This window comes from Vigna umbellata, chromosome 4 (assembly GCF_029865625.1).
Source record: "Vigna umbellata cultivar VRB3 chromosome 4, Vumbellata_1.0, whole genome shotgun sequence".
NCBI lineage: Eukaryota > Viridiplantae > Streptophyta > Magnoliopsida > Fabales > Fabaceae > Vigna > Vigna umbellata.
In genome coordinates this window covers 7,484,721-7,501,862 of record NC_142168.1, presented here as the reverse complement: position 1 = coordinate 7,501,862, position 17,142 = coordinate 7,484,721, and the positions used below count along the sequence as shown (strand labels likewise).

The window sequence follows — 17,142 nt, the reverse complement described above, 5'->3', positions numbered from 1 at the left end:
CATAGATAAAAGAACATCTAAAAGTTATCGTGTTGAAGTATTTAAGATAAAAGTATACTTTTAACTGGAAAAATACCAGAAATGGCGACTAAACAATAGCACAAAGTTCTGTCGTTTTATGGAGTGCATATAAATTTGTGTAAAAGAAGAAAATAAAAGGAAAAAGAAAAGGTTGTTTTTGGGTGAACCTCAAACGTTGTTGTCTGAGAAAGAATAACGACCCACTAACTGTTGCCACATGTCTTAGTGCCATGTTTGTGTGTCTGTATATAAAGGGTGAGAGAAAGGTTGGTTCTAATAACTTGTGGAAAAAATCAAAGTTAAAATCACTGCCTCTCATTGTTCCACTCAACTTCTCTAAGCTAAGTTACCAACACCAACAACACTTGAAAACTGAAGAGGTTCTTGAACAGTGTTGGTGTCATTAATGGTGTCCCTCAACTCAAACCCCCCTCAAACTTTTCCCTTCTTCGACCCCTTCAACATGGACGATCTCAATAAGAAGGTTCGGAAACCTTACACCATTACCAAGTCCAGAGAGAACTGGACCGACCACGAACATGACAAGTTTCTCGAAGCTCTTCACTTGTAAGTCTTTTCTTTTTCTTTTTCTTTCTTCTCTGTAACTTGTATGATTCGTTCATGGTATTGAAGTTTCATTTTGCTCTCAAGTTTCAATTCGTGATAAAGTTTAAGACTTGTTTGGATGCTGTATTGGGTTTTGTTATCCATGATGAGTTGATTTTGGGTTCTGTTTGTGCTTGTGATTTTTGCTGCAGTGGAGACCCTTTTGGTTTTTGGGTTCCTTTTTCAGTTGGGTGGCTAAAAAAATTTCAATTTTGTTTGCATAATTTTGCTTATGGGTTTTTTCTCTTTACTGATTTCAGATTCGACCGTGACTGGAAGAAGATTGAAGCATTTGTGGGTTCAAAAACAGTCATCCAGGTATTTTTACACCAGCGATAAGAGCGTCTGTGTGCTTGAAAATTTGCAATTGGACATTTATTTGTTGTTGCACATTGTTTTCATTCCCATATTGGGCATCTGGGTAACTATTCAGTGTTAATGACACTAATGGCTTTAAGATTGCCTCAGAAAATGAGAATATTGGTGCACACTCTTCTATTTATTTAAAGTTCATTTCAAATCATGAAGTTTTACTTGTCACACATCTTATTGATAAACCTTCATCATAATTTTATAGTTTTCAATAATTCTAACTATCAGTAAAAAAAAAATGTGTTCCAGTGGTTCTAGCGCTCGTCCTCAAGAAATTGTCAGTTAAAGATCAAGCATAGCTGGTAGGTGATCACGTTTCTTATATATACTAACATAGTTTGATTCCTACCTGAACTTATGGATAAAGCTTTGTTAAGAGAACCTTTACCACTTTCGTGATTTTTTCCACCTGAAAAGGGTCAGGTTCTGGTTTGGAATATATACCTTTTATGTGCACACTGACACACAAACAAAAGAAGATATATATATATATATATATATATATATATATATATATATATATATATATTAAAATGAATAAAGGTTGACATGATAGTTTCCTTAAAAAAGCCAATTGAAACCTCAAACCTGAGTTTGGCTTTTAAGAAATATCATCCATCATTAGAAAGCTGATTTAACCTTTTTCTCCATCAAATCAATACTTACATCTTCTTAGTAAGCATTTTTTAAATTGAATACAATCTACTCATCTGTGCTTTTCTTTACATTCCTAGGGGCAGGGGATGTGATATGTTCATCATCTCATAGTGAAATACACGTATATAGTGTAGCTTTTCTATTTGAAAAGCTATACTAAAGAAAGAGAAAATCTTGTAAAAACTGTTTTTTGATGTATTCTGAAAAGTAGGACAGGTTCTCCTAGTCTGAACTGGACATCTGAATCTTCTCTTGTACTCTTTTTACAATCTATATATATATATATATATATATATATATATATATATATATATATATATATATATGTGTGTGTGTGTGTGTGTGTGTGTGTGTGTGTGTGTGTGTGCTACTGCTGCTGAGTGTTGAGATTACACTTATTCAAATATTCAACACTTCTGAATTGAATTTTTTCATCCCCTCCTCTTTTTGGAAGATAAGAAGTCATGCACAGAAGTATTTCATGAAAGTTCAGAAGAATGGAACAAGTGAACATGTACCTCCCCCTCGACCCAAAAGAAAAGCTGCTCATCCATACCCACAAAAGGCTTCTAAAAATGGTTAGTGTGACCAACTTCATTTCAAGTATATGTGACCTTAGGTCTTGTTTGAATAAACTTTCATCAAAAACTTATAGAAGAAAAAAATATAAGAAGTAAATGAATTAAGTTTCTTCCATAAATTAAAATTAACTTTTGGAAGAAGTTGAATGAGGTAGTTTCTAAGTACATAAGTTGATTTTAACTTATGAAAGAAGTTTGATTTATTTTGTATTTTTATTTTCTTCTGTTGTGAGTGTTTGATGAGAAGTATATCCAAACAGGGTCATAATCAATGCATGAATAAGTCTTTTATTGTTTGCATTTTATCAGCTCTCACTATATCCAAAGTTACAAGGCCTTTGCAATCTTCATCTGCTTTGTCGGAATCGTCATTCATTTATAGGCCAGACTCGTCATCTGTGCTTAGAACTGCAGTTAGCAGTCTGCCATTGCCATCTTGGGGTTATAATCTTCCGCCACAAGTTGGTCTTCTTCCTAAAGCGACAAAAGGTATTCTTTAGCCTGAACTGTATTTTTTAAAATCTTAAATTATGTCATTACATATCTTTTTTATGTATTCTTTGACAAATTTAGATATGTTGAAATTTATGTTAACATGAATTTTCACTTTTATGGTTAGAACATATGGTGTTGAATCAAAAAGTCAACCCCTTCAATTACTGCTACAGCAGTAGTAATGAGAGCAAACAGACAGATCAGGGTGACCAAGGCCAGCCAATTAAAGGTAGGAATGCGTGTTTTTACTCAAATCTTAATTTGGTACAGCCGAAAACTTACTGAAAAGCGTGAATAATGGACACCGGATATTCATTTGGATAATTTTTGGATAGCTTTTTTAGAAGAAAATAAGAAAAAATTGAAATAAATTTCTTTATAGGCTAAAATTAGTTTTTATATAAATTAAAATAACCTTTTAGAAAAGCAGCATGGGAACTTTTACAAACTAATTTGTATATAAGCTATTTTTAGTTTATGGAGAAACTGGTTTAATCTGTTTTGGTATTTTCTTCTCTTAGCAGTATTTATAGAGAAGTATATCCAAAGAGACAGTTTTTATTCCATATATCCGTTTTTTACTATGACTCCTTGTACCTTATCTCTTCTTGTTGGTGTTCTCAAGGAATTTCTAATAATCAGATTAGTTGGGGGTTGTACTTCAGTTTAACAGATTTAAGTATCGAGCGTTTATAGGAAACAGGCCTTGGGAATCCATGGTGTTTCTTGTTGAAGCTGTCATTTCAAGGAAGTACAAAAAAATTAAGACAAAGTATCTTTCAAGTTTCCATTTGTTCATTGGAAAAGAGTATTCTAAGCATGCAGACAGATGTGTGGCATGCAAGATGCCTGGTGTTTCCTTCCAGTGTTCATAATCTGTTTAATTACTATGCACATGCGTTTTGTTTTCCATGCTGTTTGACAAGTTCACCTGTCCTATTAAACAGCAATGCCAGATTTTGCACAAGTATATAGCTTCATTGGTTGTGTGTTCGATCCAAATGTGACTAATCATTTACAAACACTGCAACAGATGGACCCAATAAATGTGAAAACCGTAAGTGACCGCAAGTCTTTTATTTTTTTTTGGCCACATACCATTTGTTTATTTATTTATTTCTCTGCTATCTTATGGTGTCTTGGTGAGTGAGTATCCAAGGTTTGAGCTATCAGACTACAATTGATAGGGAAGCCTACTGTTTATATAGCTTAAATTATTGGCCAATGTAGCAGATTTATATGACGATTTTCTCTTTAGCAGGTATTGCTGCTGATGAGAAACCTCTCCACCAATTTAAGAAGTCCTGAGTTTGAGAATGAAGTAAGTGTTCTTCTTAACATTCTGCGTCTCATTCGTTGGTACCTTTTGGTCAGTCTATTACTTTTTGCACACATGAATATATTTGGATACCTTTTCATCTCTTGACCTTCTACCTCATTTATTAGATATTATGATGCTTGTTGTAAGAGGATGTCTTCAACTGTGGGATTATGTTAATGTAATAAAAAAACTGATTTTGCAATCTAGGTATTTTGTTGCTGGAAACTACAGAGTGCAAGGTTTAAGTCTGGGACTACAGAACTTTTTTTGATGGGGCTTCTGATTCAAAATTGATCTTTGTTTTTTCGTATTGAATGCTTTTCTTTGCTTAAAACAAAAAGTTGAATTATTCTGATTATGTCTGCCTATAGTTTTAGTGTTGAATGTCAACAATGCAACATTGTCTGAAGCTGACCATAATAAAATAAGCACTTTCAAACCCATTTCTGATATTGTAAATGGAAGATGAATTACTCTGTGTAATAGTATCTTGAAGCAGTATTTAATAAACTATATCAAATACTTTTAATTACTTGAAAGTAAGTTTGAATGATTTTTGCACTTTCAAAATAATAATTATTTCCCTTTTCTTAGACACAATCTATTTCTGTTTTCACAACTAGTGTCCTAATGGAACCCTGTAGAGTTTTCCTTAAATAGTTTGAATAGTTTTTCTTCTGCCCATTTTATACCCATGTTCTGTGATAGGGTGCAAGGATAGAATACAGAGTAGTGGTAATAAAGAGACTTAATTACATGAGAAATAAGAAACTTAGAAAAGCTCTTTAGGTGGTGTTATCAGAATTAGAGTTTCACTAATATACATAATTTGTTAGTTCATACTTTTACTACACTGATTGCTGAGGTGAAATTTCATGTGTTATTGTTTTTCAGGCAGAAGAATTCATTCTCCTATCATTTTGCTGAAAAAAATCTTAGCATCTTTATTGATTTATTGAATTTTACTTAACAAATATGACATCAAAATCTATACTCAACGATTCACTTTTCACCAAACATTTGGAATTAATGCAGAGAAGGATGCTGTCATTGTACAATGCTAACTCAGAGAGAGCAAAATCATCTGGGCCATCTTTAACTGACAGATCAGAGAGTGTTATCTTATCTGCTTAAGGTGTTAGCAGTGGTTTGTGCCTGAACACAGATTTTAAATATTTTCTTAAAACAAAATAAGCTTCCCTCTCAGCCACCTATATAACTCCAAATGGTGAAATATTGGACACACAAGAGGAGCAAAGATCACAAGTTCTACTAACATTTTGTAAAGTGCAGATAGTTGCATGTGCATGTAATTTACTTTCATTTGGGTTTTGTGTGCATCTTATAAAGATGGCTGTCCTAGGAATGCAGGATAATGAGAGAATCCTGTTGAGGTAACCTTTGGAGGCTGTACTGTACAGAGAATATTGAGAGCTTGTATATGTAATTTAAAACCTTCTTTATACAAATCAGCATATAAGAGAAGTGCTATTACCTAGGAGCTGTTGCCTATGTTGTATATAAATCAATAAACAGCATTATGCTTCTGAATATTATAGCCACACTATCTTCAACTCAACATTATGAGATGTTTCGCATTCCTTCTGATATCTCACTCAGAATTATATTCGTTCCATCATATTTATTGAGTGAAATATGTTTTAGGTTCATTAACTTTTTGGTGAAAATTAAAAGTTAGTTCGTTTTCAAATTTTTGGACTAATTTAGTTTCTCATATTTAAAACAGTGTAAATTTAATTTTTTAATCAAATTTTATTAAATTTATTTGAAGTTTCAAACATGTTTCTTGATTAACATCAAAGAAAAAATGTTTTAAATGGGGTAAACAATACGGATATTATTATGAAATGTTTCAAATATCAAAACAATATTTAATAAAGTTTGATTAAAAAGATTAAATCTAACATTTTTAGCTAAATTGGATCAAAGTTTAAAAAAGAGACTAATTTTAATTTTAACTTAAAATTAAGATACCAAAAATATATTTAACACACTTAACTATTTCAACTTCATTTTCTGTGATTGAAAATTACTTCACAATTGTGAAAGTTTCACAATAGTAATATCATGGTTACGATTAAAAAGTGGACTTTAAACTTAACTCAATCCCACAAAATCAATTTATAAGGTGAGGTTTGCACTTGCTTATATACTATAAATTGGTATTATCTTTAGTCAATGTGAGACTTTCAATATATCCTTCACGCTAAGGTATATATATTTTGAACATGAGACTACACATTAATAGATTATCCGATAGTGGTCAGACAGAGGTGAAACAATATATTCACACGAATCTCGTTAGGATAAATTCTAACTTAACTCTAATATCATGTTAAGAAGTGGATTTCAAGCCTAATTCAATCCTACAAAACTTAGGAAGTAAAGATCACCAATTTGGAAGATCTTGAACCCTGATGAGGTAAAGAAATATAATACAATAATATGCTTGAAATAGAAAAAAAATACATTATGGAGGGTTTGAAAGACTTCTTTTATGATTTTCTCTAGAAATATAATACAATGATATGCTAAACACCTAGCGACAGAAATAAATACAGCTAGATGTAGTTCCCAGCACATTACTCCCTACTTAAAGACTTTATATACTTAGATTTAATAATTATTCTAACCATATGTATGTTTATCACATTTTTAACAAAATTGTGTTTGGATGGAAAATGTGATACATATACAATGAAAAAGTAAACAAAGATCCTAAAACCGTGAAATTGAAAATGTAAGGAATTGCATAAGTTAAATACCTACAATATTTCCAACTTATCCGTAAGGATGACACATAATTGTCATTAACATTTTCATAAATTGAAAAATTGGGTTACAAGTCATAATTAGTCAAAACCATATTTTACAACGAGACTCCCAACTTTTTTCCTGACATTTGCTTTGTGCCAAAGAATTAAACATGACTGATATCTAAAGATTTACATTTTTTAAAAAGTTACAGCCTTTTTCAGCTTCGAGGGAAGGGAACAAACAAACAAAAGTGTTCTGAAGAAAAGAATCCAAGGAAACAATTTTTCAAATTGTTAGTTCCTAATTATCAGTTTAATCTCCCTTTTCTATTATTTTTTTCTTGGATCAATCATCAATATCCCGAATTTCTTTCTTTACTTTTGGGTTCTCTTATCCTCATAGTATCATACCATTAAGCTAAATATGAAAGAATCATAAAATATCTTCATGCCACAAAAAAACACAGCCAGACAGAACAGACACGACTGCATTGCTGCCCAACAATTTTCCTTCCATCTATCGAGCCATTACTATCCCAAAACTTGAAATAGCCTTCTTCCTCCTGAATACAGCATTGGCCTTTGTTCCAAAACCAATGTTGGAAGCACTTTGATTATGTTAGCAAAAGGAAGGCAGCAAATTGAAATCCCAGTAAAATGCAAATTGTTGAAAATTCATTAATTACAGAATAGCTAATTTTTTTCCAAAGAAAAGCATCATATGAAACCCAACTTCCATGCAGGAGGTAGATCGGCACAACATTAGGTGAATACAATCTAGTATACACATCAACAAGGATAGATAGTACACTATCTATACCCAAAACCCAAGTCTAGCTCTTGACCATACATCCCCTGGCTGTGACCTGAAGCATGGATTGACTTTGGGTTTGACCTGAGCTCCATCTCAAAAAGCCTCTGAAGTGCTTCTGGATGATTTCTTCCACCACCAACATCAGGAGCTAATGAAATGGCCAAAAGTATATCAGGAATTGAAAATAGATTGAGACTAAAAAATATGGATTAAAACTTGTCATGTGACCCAACACCAGTCGCAAAACAAGAAAATAATAATCACTATCAGGCATGATATCTTCCACCATAGTGCGTTTGGCTTGGTTGTAAGCAACCAAAAATTGTGGCATCACCATGAAAAAACAGAAGTACTTGTTGCTTTGAGCGTGAACATAGAAACAGAATCAGGTTACCATTAACACTACCACTCCAAACATAGCATACATCGCTTGAATAGGCATTTTGTTCACAAAGTAGAAGCAACTGTGTAAACCAGACCAGAGCAAAACCAATAATATGAACCAAGTAGAAAAGTATGTGAATACGTGCATTGTGTCTGTTCCGTGTACACACTTATAAGTGTGGATGCATGCATGTACGTGTGCAATGTTTATGCTGACCCCATGGCAGGGTCACATACCCATCAAGGTGAATGAAACATGGGCAAGCAGAAGAAACTATAATGAAAATCAACTGTGGTCATTGAAATCCACAATAGTAAGTACAACTGTGCAGTTTTTTATGCATTCAAGTTAGTCACAGTAATAATACAAAAGGCAAGTAAGTACATCAAATGTTTTACCTTGTAATTGCATTCCAGGGCCACCAAAAGAAGGTTGCTGGTGACCACTAAATGGGAAGCCTTGGCCTTGAATTGGGTTTGGTTCCTGCATGAAGCCAGTCATCGGATTGTTGGGATGAGAAGGCACAGGTCCACCCCTTGGGAATCCACGTAATAGATGAGGTAGGGGGTGGTTTCCTTGCATGTGCATCTGTTGTAACATAGAATGAACGGGAGAATCAAACCCCGGTAGTGCACTGCTTGATTGATGGAAAGGAGGATGAAGCATATTTCCCGGAAATTGATGATTTGGTGGTGAGTCATGACGAATCATGCCCTCAGGATTTGGAAGCCTCATATAAGAACTAATATGAGGAGGATGGGAATCCAGTTGATTAAACATTGAGCCACCATGATTTAACTGAGGGTGGATCTGTTGAGATCGTTGGACATTAAGATTCTGATAAGATATGCCAGGTTCTCTCATATCAAAAGGACCACCATGAGGGTATGCTGGGCCTTCATGATTTCTCATAACAAGTCGGTCATCCCTAAATGCAGGATTCAGAGCTGCCAGTTTTCTGGTAATGTCAACTGTTGTGTCTTGGGACATATCTGTTTTAACTATATTTCCAGCAGATAAAAAGTTTTGCAGAGGATCACTAACTGTAATGAAGTTATCTTCTTCTGGAAGGTGAATATCACGAGGCACTTTGAAACCACTGGCTTTGGGAAATTCACTCTGAAGCAACGATGAATTAACATCTCCCTGGGAATCAGAATAACCCAACCATTGTTCATCAAATCTATTAGTTTTGGGTTGATGTGTTTGTTCTGGTGGCAGGACACCACTTCCACGTCTATTCAGGGTATGTTCACCGGTGGGAGGGTGAACATTGTCTGAGGTAGGGAAAGGAAACAGAAGAGGCTCTGAAACATTAGGCCCTGCAGATCCAGCTGAACCCCTTTGAACAGAAAGGGGTGCTCCAACTGATTGAAGCTCCTTCATAAAAGCTGACCCAAAAAGTGTTTCTAGTGTCAATGTCTTCGATGAATTGGAAACTTCAGCATTTTCTTCTCCAGGATTATCAAGAACATTGCTGGTAGTGAATCCATCAGAATTCGGAACCTTGTCTGTAGAATCTAGAATAGATGATAGTTCCATATCATTGTGTGAGGTTCCTTTCTGTAACAAAGAAAGGAGGTGTAGGGATGCATGATTATCAATTGAAATAGATTGCTCAGTTTTTGTATCAAGATCTTTGTCCTGAATGGGCTGCTGATGTGACGATCCATTTTCACTAACTTGTGATAAAATTGACTGTTCCAGATCTTCACAGGTAAGAACTGCTGGTGAAACCTCAGGCTTATCACTCTTGGACAATTGTGCAGAGTTGTCAATAGTAGTATGTGCTGCATTTGAAGCCATATGCTCACTAATTGGTTCAGGATTTCGGAGAGAAAAGTTAGATGCAAGACCGGTTGTTTCTACATTAGAAGTCTGCAAACCCCCCTTTTCACCACCAACAATAAGTGAGAGCAAGTCATTTGGCCTCTGTGTCATGTCATCCACTGGATTTTTTTCTGCAGTAAGGTGAGGAGGGAATGAACAAAATAAATTCAAATCGACTAACAAAGTGCAAACTTAAAAAGCATAATAGCATTAAAACCACTAAAGAACTTTTTAATATCAGTATACCTTCTTCAACAAACCAATGAGCAAACTTGGAAGATTGGAAGGCATGTGGACTCCAAGTCACATCAGCTTTATGATCAGGCTGCTATAAGAGCAAGAGCATAATTAATCAGCTCAAAGTAAAATTGCAGTGTAGAAGCCAAACAACTATATTTTGAGTCAAGCAAGTTAAGTATTCACTTTTTCACAAATATTCACCAGTTGTGGTTTATCTATTTTTATAACCTAAAGGACACAAGAAATAGTTGAACAAATATTCTGAGTTAACGTGTCCTTGACATTCTATAAGGAAATTCAGTAAGTTCCACAATTACCTCAATAATACTAGTAGATTTCTCACTGTCTACTGTTGAAGTATTACCAAAAAGCTTGTATAAGATAGAATTTGAATTGTCTGGATTGAGAACTCCCACATCCTCCTTTCCTTTTACTTCAGCATTAAGTTGAGATGTTTCCAAGACTTCTGAAAGAGCAGATCTCTTCCTCAATTGATCACCCGTTCCAATTTTAACGTCGGGACTATCCAAAACTGATGATAAATTTAAAATGTTATCGTTCACATGGCTAGTTGAAATATTTAGATTTGTGCTTTGAAGATTCTGTTGATCATTATCCATTTTCTTGGTTGATAATTCTCCTCTATTGTCAGAATTTATACTGAATACATGATTACCTCCAGTATCACCAGGTGCAGGTTGTCCAGCCTATGCAAGCATCAGAATAAGAAGAAGAAAAAATGTTTTAAAAAAAGAGTCAAGAATAATAGCACATATTATAATAAAGCACACTTCATTTGTTAGTGATAAAGTGACATATAGCAAGCAAAAGAACTACAGATAATTTGCTGTCCACGTGCCATGTTTTATAAATAACATTATATGATCTTAAAGATCAGCTAAGTAAAAATGTAGGGAGAAATTAAACTTCTCATATTAAACTGAGTTCTCAAGTTCTAGGCTTTCAGTCTTTAAGGAGAGAAGTATGTCCGCAGGAAAGAAAAAATGCAGCAAAAAATTCTACAACATGCTCCTTCATATTGATTCAGCATCCAATAGGAAGGGAAGAGGCAGAGCCCTAAACAATGAAGGTAGAGACTGTACTTATGTACCTTTCAGGTTATACAAATTTTGAATGTTGACATTGGAGTTTGGTACTCGGACATTACAAAATTTCAGCAGAATGTTCTTTTAAACAGAGTATCCCAATCTAGTATCTTGTATCCTCTCTTACAATGTTATCAGGGAATATCAAATTACAGAACAGTATCATGCACTCTTCCTTGATTGGAGATTGCTCTATAAAAATCCCGAAATCTTTAAAGTGTTTTGTATTTTAACTAATAATTAGACATGAAACCAACATTCAAACTAGGTAACATCAAATTAAGGATGGCTGCAACGACAGAATCTAAGTTTTGGTGGCTTGAAACTCCCAGCAAGGAAGAAACAAGTGGCTTGAATAAAGCCACCATTCACTTGCAAACTATTTAAGTTTATTAGACAAATGTCACTCTTCAGACAGTCAGGACATTTTTATAACCACACTCTAACTATCACTTTGAAATAATAAAGTCCTTTAGTGAATTCTAACAGTTTTGTGCCAGTAGAGCAGTTATGGTTGATTAAAATACCAAAATGCGTCTATGATTCCCATCTAAAAACATCACATAAGAAAGGACTTAGTTCTCAAACAAGAAATACCAACTTTCTATCATATCATAACTATTAACAGTAACAAAAAAAATCCCTACCCAAAGAGATAATATTTAAAAAAAAATAAAAAGATATCGAAAATTAAAGTTTATGAGTAAAATTAAGTTGAATGCCTTATTCCACAATCAAGAAATTAATCTTTTTGCTTAACATTTGAAATTACAGCTTCTAAGAATAGCTAGGCTACAAAAGATCAAAAGTAAAATATGAATAAAGAATGTTAACCAGTTACCTCTGTTGAATGAGTGCTAAGGGATGTTTTGGTAGCAAAATTACGTTCCAATTTTGTACTTGCAAATCCTGGAGGTACAAGTGGTCTAGCTGCTGAAAGAGTCTGTGAAAGGGAAGAAGATTTCTCATCATTGCTTAAAGCTGCTAGAGTCACATGAGGCTCCACAGACTCATTGCTCCTATTAACTAGCATTTTCTCATCGTCTTCAACAAGTGAAGTTATGTCAAAATCATCATTATTCTTCTCCGGGTCCAACTTATGCTTATCTTGGAAAGCTTTATGCTGTTCCTTTCTCATCAGTTCAAAAGAAGCTGGCAAAAAAGTTGTCATCCATTTAATAAATAATTCACTAGGCATGAACTTAACAATGACCCTAACAAAGGAAAACAGAACTTCTAAGGACATAAATAATGAGAACACATACTGAAAACCACAATATCTTCTAGAAAAGAACAGTTACCTCTTCTTTTTCTTTCCTCTTCAGCCCTGTCCTCACTTGTATACTCCGAAGAACCAAATGTTTCATCATTATAAGAGTCATTAGTCTCCCTACGTGAGTGAGGTGCCTGGAAAGCATCCAAAGCAAAAAATAACATCAAGAATTGAAGTTAATAAAATTAAAATATGATTTCAATATTATCCATGGTATCTCCACAAAAATGATAATCATACTTTAGAGTAAGGAGTTGTTGGAAGTAATTAATATTGCAATGTAGCCAGAATACAGTTTTCTGACATACAACAACTTCCACTAACCTTGTAAGGACGTGGAGGATGATATGGCTCACTAGACCGATTTAGCTGGTAGTTGTCATTAGCTTTAAGTTTGGGAGCAGACAACCCAGGGGTATACCCAGAGGGCCGAGGAAAAGAACCACTACCTAGAAGCCCATCATGCTCAGGACCTTGCCAAGATCTACGGGACTGATTGCCAAAACGTTTTGCGGAATCTGCAAATAAACACCGATAACGAAATAGAACAAAAGAACCTTTTACAAAAACTTCTACTTCAACACACCAATCAATGACTCCTAGATATAGGCAAGAAAGTCATCAATCCAAACAGTTTAACCGTGTACATATTAAAGATTCTTCCATTAAAAAAACAGGATTATTCTTTGCTGATCAAGTGTAAAAACCTGAATCCCATTCGGATTGAGAATCACTGTCTTTATCAGACCGTCCAGAAGATCGAGTCTCCCATTTTCCATGGACTCCCCGCGGAAAGCTATCCCCTCTGGTGGGAGGGGACGAACCATAGTCATTACGTCTAAAGCTATGCATTGACAAACCGCCTGAACTTCTTTGTCTATCTTGAGAAACATCTTCAAGTTCACTGTTTTCAAAATAAACAGATAATGGACACAGATGACGAACAAAAGCAAGACATAACACAATAACCGAAAAGAAAATTGATGCTTTCCTGTACAAGTTAATTGACTTGCTTCCATCACACGAGTAGAAACAGATGATGCAGCACAAAAAACTTTACCTTATAAGCGATCGATCAAACCCACTAGGAAACTCTCTGCATATATCCAATCCACTTAGCGATAACAAAAATTCCCTCGTGTATGAAATTTTTATCTTCCTGAACCACCACCCAAGGATTAGTGTTACAACACATATCTTATTTTGATTTTGATGAAAAACATGTATAACAAGCAACAATATTATCAAAGAAGAAAGGTTACTTTGGCAATCCTTGATCAGATTGATCAGTAGCCTGATCCAACAAGTTCTGCTTTTCACTTTCAAAGCTCATTTTGTTCTCTCTACCTAAGAATTTCTCTCCGCAAAGTTGGTGAAAATAGTGAAATATTTCCAACCAATTTATAATGCAAAGTATCAACCACAAAGAGCACTAGTCAATGGCCATCATCACTTACACAATTCATAACGCAAGCTCACCCATATAACCAAAAACTCTTTTGCTCCTAATACCAAACACAGAAAAGTAAAAACCCACAAATATTATTATCCTAGCGTAAGCACGAGGTGAATTCCCGCTTATCCATCGCCCACTTATTCAATCTATGATGTGTAAATCTTCAAAGCCAAGAAAACAAAGAACTCGGAACCAATATACACAGGCAAAATTCTAGCCACTGATCCAACTCAATCAACAAGACCCACTATCCAAAACCCTCCCAAGCTTCCTCCTTTGTGAAAAATTCGCAATACCCATCACCTAGAAAGATGAAAACCACTCTCCTCTTCAATGAATTTCGTGAGAAATATATATACAGTTCATCACCCAAAAATCATAACGCAGATTCATTGTTGAAAGAAATTAAATTCAAAATTTGTGGAATACCAAAGAAAATTGGCTCCAAGAGAAAACGAAAGGGACCGTAACCATTGAAGGGTTTGGACCTAATCTAAAGCTCCGCCGTGAAACTAAGAAAAAGAAATGAAGAGAAAAAACTAGGGTTTTGAATTTTTACAGAGGACCTGCGTGGATCGAGGGTTATGGAGAAAATCGATCACCGAAAGAGCGTGGAATCGAAATCTCGGTGAGTTATGGCAGTGATGGATCGCAAAGGAGGAAGAGGGAGTGAGCGAGAAGAGAAAGAGATTTGAAGTGAGAGAGAGAAAATCGTTACTATTATGGTGTTATAATTATCTACGCCAGGCATTGGGATAGGAATGCTTTTTTTTTTCTACGATGATAAACAAATTAGTAATAATTATAATTAGTGCCTTAATCTCCCTTCAAAAACATCATTTAATTATTACTACTTTCTAATAAATTATACGTATATACAAGTAAATAGTGTTCGCGGTTTAAAGGAATTTTTCATCATTATCACATATTAGTACATTTATGAAAATTTTCTTATTCTTTTCATGATAGTTATGATACAATACCTTTTAATTTAATTCATCTTTTTTGAATATTTGTATTTAGATTAGGATTTATTCCAGATTTTACCTTTTTTAACTGGATAACTCGTCTGTGTTATTTTCTTTGAATAACTATAAATAACTAATGTAAGCAGATGAAATGAAAATTGTACCTATTGTATTTGCTAATGTATTATTTTATTTTATTTTTTGTTGGTAGAAAACTTTAATTAATGATGTATTTCTCCTTTTCTTCTACTTTTTATTTCTAAACCGTGTGAAATGAGAAATGTAATTTAAAATGGTAACTTTAGTTCGAAATCTAAAAATTTTATAATAAGTTCAAATTATGATTTTGTTGTATGAGTAAGAAAAATTACTAAAGTGCATAATTATAAATGTAAATTAATTTTTAGTTTTATTTGATACTTGTGAATAACATAATCATAAGCTGGATTATGTTAGTTTTTTTAGTTTTTAAAAATACTGCATGTAAAACAGTAATGCCCATACAAAAGGGAATAATTTTATTTAAAAATGATTGATTTAGGAAACTTTAAAAAAAATGTAAATGAGTATAGTTGTGTTTCGAATGATAATTTTAAAAAATAAGATGTAATTTTAAGTATGACTTTGGTTTTTTTAATTACTATTTTTTATGTTAAAGTTGTGTATTTTTTTAATAGGAGTTTAATATTTGTTTTCTAAATTCACTTAACAACCCAATTATCTTTCTTTTTGTACTCTTGTCTCTTCCTTGCTATATTACATTTCACTACACCCTCATCTCCTCCTTATTTTTCTCTTATTTAGGATTTTCGTCATTCTTTATATTCTCTCCTAATCAATATTTTAGGTTTTCAAAATCCACCACCACAATTCCACGTCATCTGCAGCAACATGTCGCTTGTCCCCTTCATCTCCTTCGATCCAAGTGTTGTCACGCTGCTCGACGGTGTCTCTTTCCCTATACTCCTCGATAACAACAAGGTACATAAGCTCAACGTCTTTAATGACACCTTCATGCCATCCACCAAGTTCACTGGTAGCTCCAACGTTTACGTTTATTTCAACATAGTGGAGTCGTACCGCAAACTCATTAAGAACTTTTTCCTCCAAGCCCTCGCCTAGTAAAAAGATGTACTTCTCCCACCCTTTTAAAATTATCTTTGTGAGTTATTTACAAAGATCCAAAAAGATCCAAAAGCAGTTGAATAAAAACAAGAAAACATAAAATCACATTTTTATGTCGGTTATAACACAACCGACATAGAATGTGAACTTTCTATGTCAACTGATTTATATTGATTCCAAAACCAACAAAGAAACCCAATATAAAAAGTTTTGCACTAGTAAAACTTTTCAATTTAATTTATTTGTAATTGAGGTTAATATTAAATATTATAAGAAAATTAAATATTAAATATTACACGTTGAGGAATGTGTCACGTGTTTAATCTTTATTTTTTGAATGAAAATTAAATATTATAAGAAAAAACACTAAATTCGAAACTTATTTCATGGTTTTTATTTTGTTATCTAAAATTTGTAACTTTTTTACTGTTATATTATAACCCTTGTTATAAAACTTATGAGTTTATGTTAAAGTCGCGTATTTATAAATGAAAGTTACAAATTTGGAGATCAAAATTACAAACTCAAAAAAAAAAATGGCACAATGTGATGTTTTATAAATATCAAACTGCAATCCTTTAAGAAAAAGTATCAAACTGTAACACTCGACGTAAAATCGAAGCAAACAAATCCTTTCAGGGAACTTGTTACGAAATAATAATAATAATAAAATTAATGAAATGGAAAACATTTTATACACTCAGAATCTATTTTTTTATTGTTGACTTTATATTTTAAAATTATCAAGAAATTTCTTAATTAAAACCTTTGAGTATTTGCGAAATATTTTTTTCCCATGTATGCGTAAATATATTATTGAAAAAAAGTAAATTAAATGGAGAAAATAAATAAGAGTGACGATAACTTGAAAGGTAAAAAAGCTATTAGCTTAAGAAAGGTTTTTGCTTTCATTTTGTGCTAAGCAAACAACACATAGTTATTGACTCATTGTTGGTAAAATGGAAAAGGTGAAAATAAGAAAGAAACAAGGAAGAGAAACAAGAATAATAAAACAAGAAGAAAGTTGTGACGTTTCATTGTGAGTAAATAAAATAGATTGGGGAAAAAGTATTCCAATCCTTTAATTTTCTTGTTGACGTGTACATAATGTAGCT

At 33.5% G+C, this 17,142-nt stretch overlaps 2 protein-coding genes across 5 annotated transcripts; one reads left to right on the top strand and one right to left on the bottom strand.

Annotated features, from left to right (window-relative positions):
- Nucleotides 1–305: 305 nt before the first annotated feature.
- On the top strand, nt 306–5,663 carry LOC124822541 (Homeodomain-like superfamily protein). Of its 2 annotated transcripts, none has more exons than XM_047294557.2 (8): nt 306–588; nt 888–945; nt 2,111–2,234; nt 2,547–2,726; nt 2,857–2,961; nt 3,680–3,789; nt 3,994–4,053; nt 5,089–5,663. In XM_047294557.2, the coding sequence occupies exons 1-8, from the start codon at nt 428–430 to the stop codon at nt 5,185–5,187; spliced, it is 897 nt and encodes a 298-aa protein (XP_047150513.1). In that variant the 5' UTR covers nt 306–427; the 3' UTR covers nt 5,188–5,663. The 2 variants fall into 2 exon arrangements, with proteins under 2 accessions (XP_047150513.1, XP_047150512.1); XM_047294556.2 differs by having other exon boundaries at nt 3,991–4,053.
- A 1,586-nt stretch (nt 5,664–7,249) lies between these two features.
- Nucleotides 7,250–14,661, bottom strand: LOC124822539 (chorismate synthase). 3 transcript variants are annotated; one of them, XM_047294553.2, is made up of 11 exons: nt 13,741–14,661; nt 13,539–13,637; nt 13,186–13,382; nt 12,803–12,996; nt 12,507–12,612; nt 12,047–12,357; nt 10,776–10,806; nt 10,417–10,631; nt 10,106–10,187; nt 8,428–9,990; nt 7,250–7,792 (listed from the first exon to the last, which is right to left on the bottom strand). In XM_047294553.2, exons 1-11 carry the CDS (start codon nt 13,809–13,811, stop codon nt 7,641–7,643), a joined length of 3,021 nt encoding a protein of 1,006 aa, XP_047150509.1. In that variant the 5' UTR covers nt 13,812–14,661; the 3' UTR covers nt 7,250–7,640. The 3 variants fall into 3 exon arrangements, with proteins under 3 accessions (XP_047150509.1, XP_047150507.1, XP_047150508.1); XM_047294551.2 differs by having other exon boundaries at nt 10,417–10,806; XM_047294552.2 differs by having other exon boundaries at nt 10,106–10,184; nt 10,417–10,806.
- Between the last annotated feature and the right edge of the window lie 2,481 nt (nt 14,662–17,142).

Excerpts from the sequence above, each read along its gene's own strand:
- LOC124822541 (XM_047294556.2), top strand. The coding sequence starts at position 428 with ATGGTGTCCCTCAACTCAAACCCCCCTCAAACTTTTCCCTTCTTCGAC. Across the intron at positions 946-2,110 it reads GTTCAAAAACAGTCATCCAG|ATAAGAAGTCATGCACAGAA; the intron begins GTATTTTTACAC and ends TCTTTTTGGAAG. Across the intron at positions 4,054-5,088 it reads GTCCTGAGTTTGAGAATGAA|AGAAGGATGCTGTCATTGTA; the intron begins GTAAGTGTTCTT and ends GAATTAATGCAG.
- LOC124822539 (XM_047294551.2), bottom strand. The coding sequence starts at position 13,811 with ATGAGCTTTGAAAGTGAAAAGCAGAACTTGTTGGATCAGGCTACTGAT. Across the intron at positions 13,383-13,538 it reads TTTGATCGATCGCTTATAAG|TGAACTTGAAGATGTTTCTC; the intron begins GTAAAGTTTTTT and ends TTTTGAAAACAG. Across the intron at positions 10,807-12,046 it reads TTAGCACTCATTCAACAGAG|GCTGGACAACCTGCACCTGG; the intron begins GTAACTGGTTAA and ends ATGCTTGCATAG.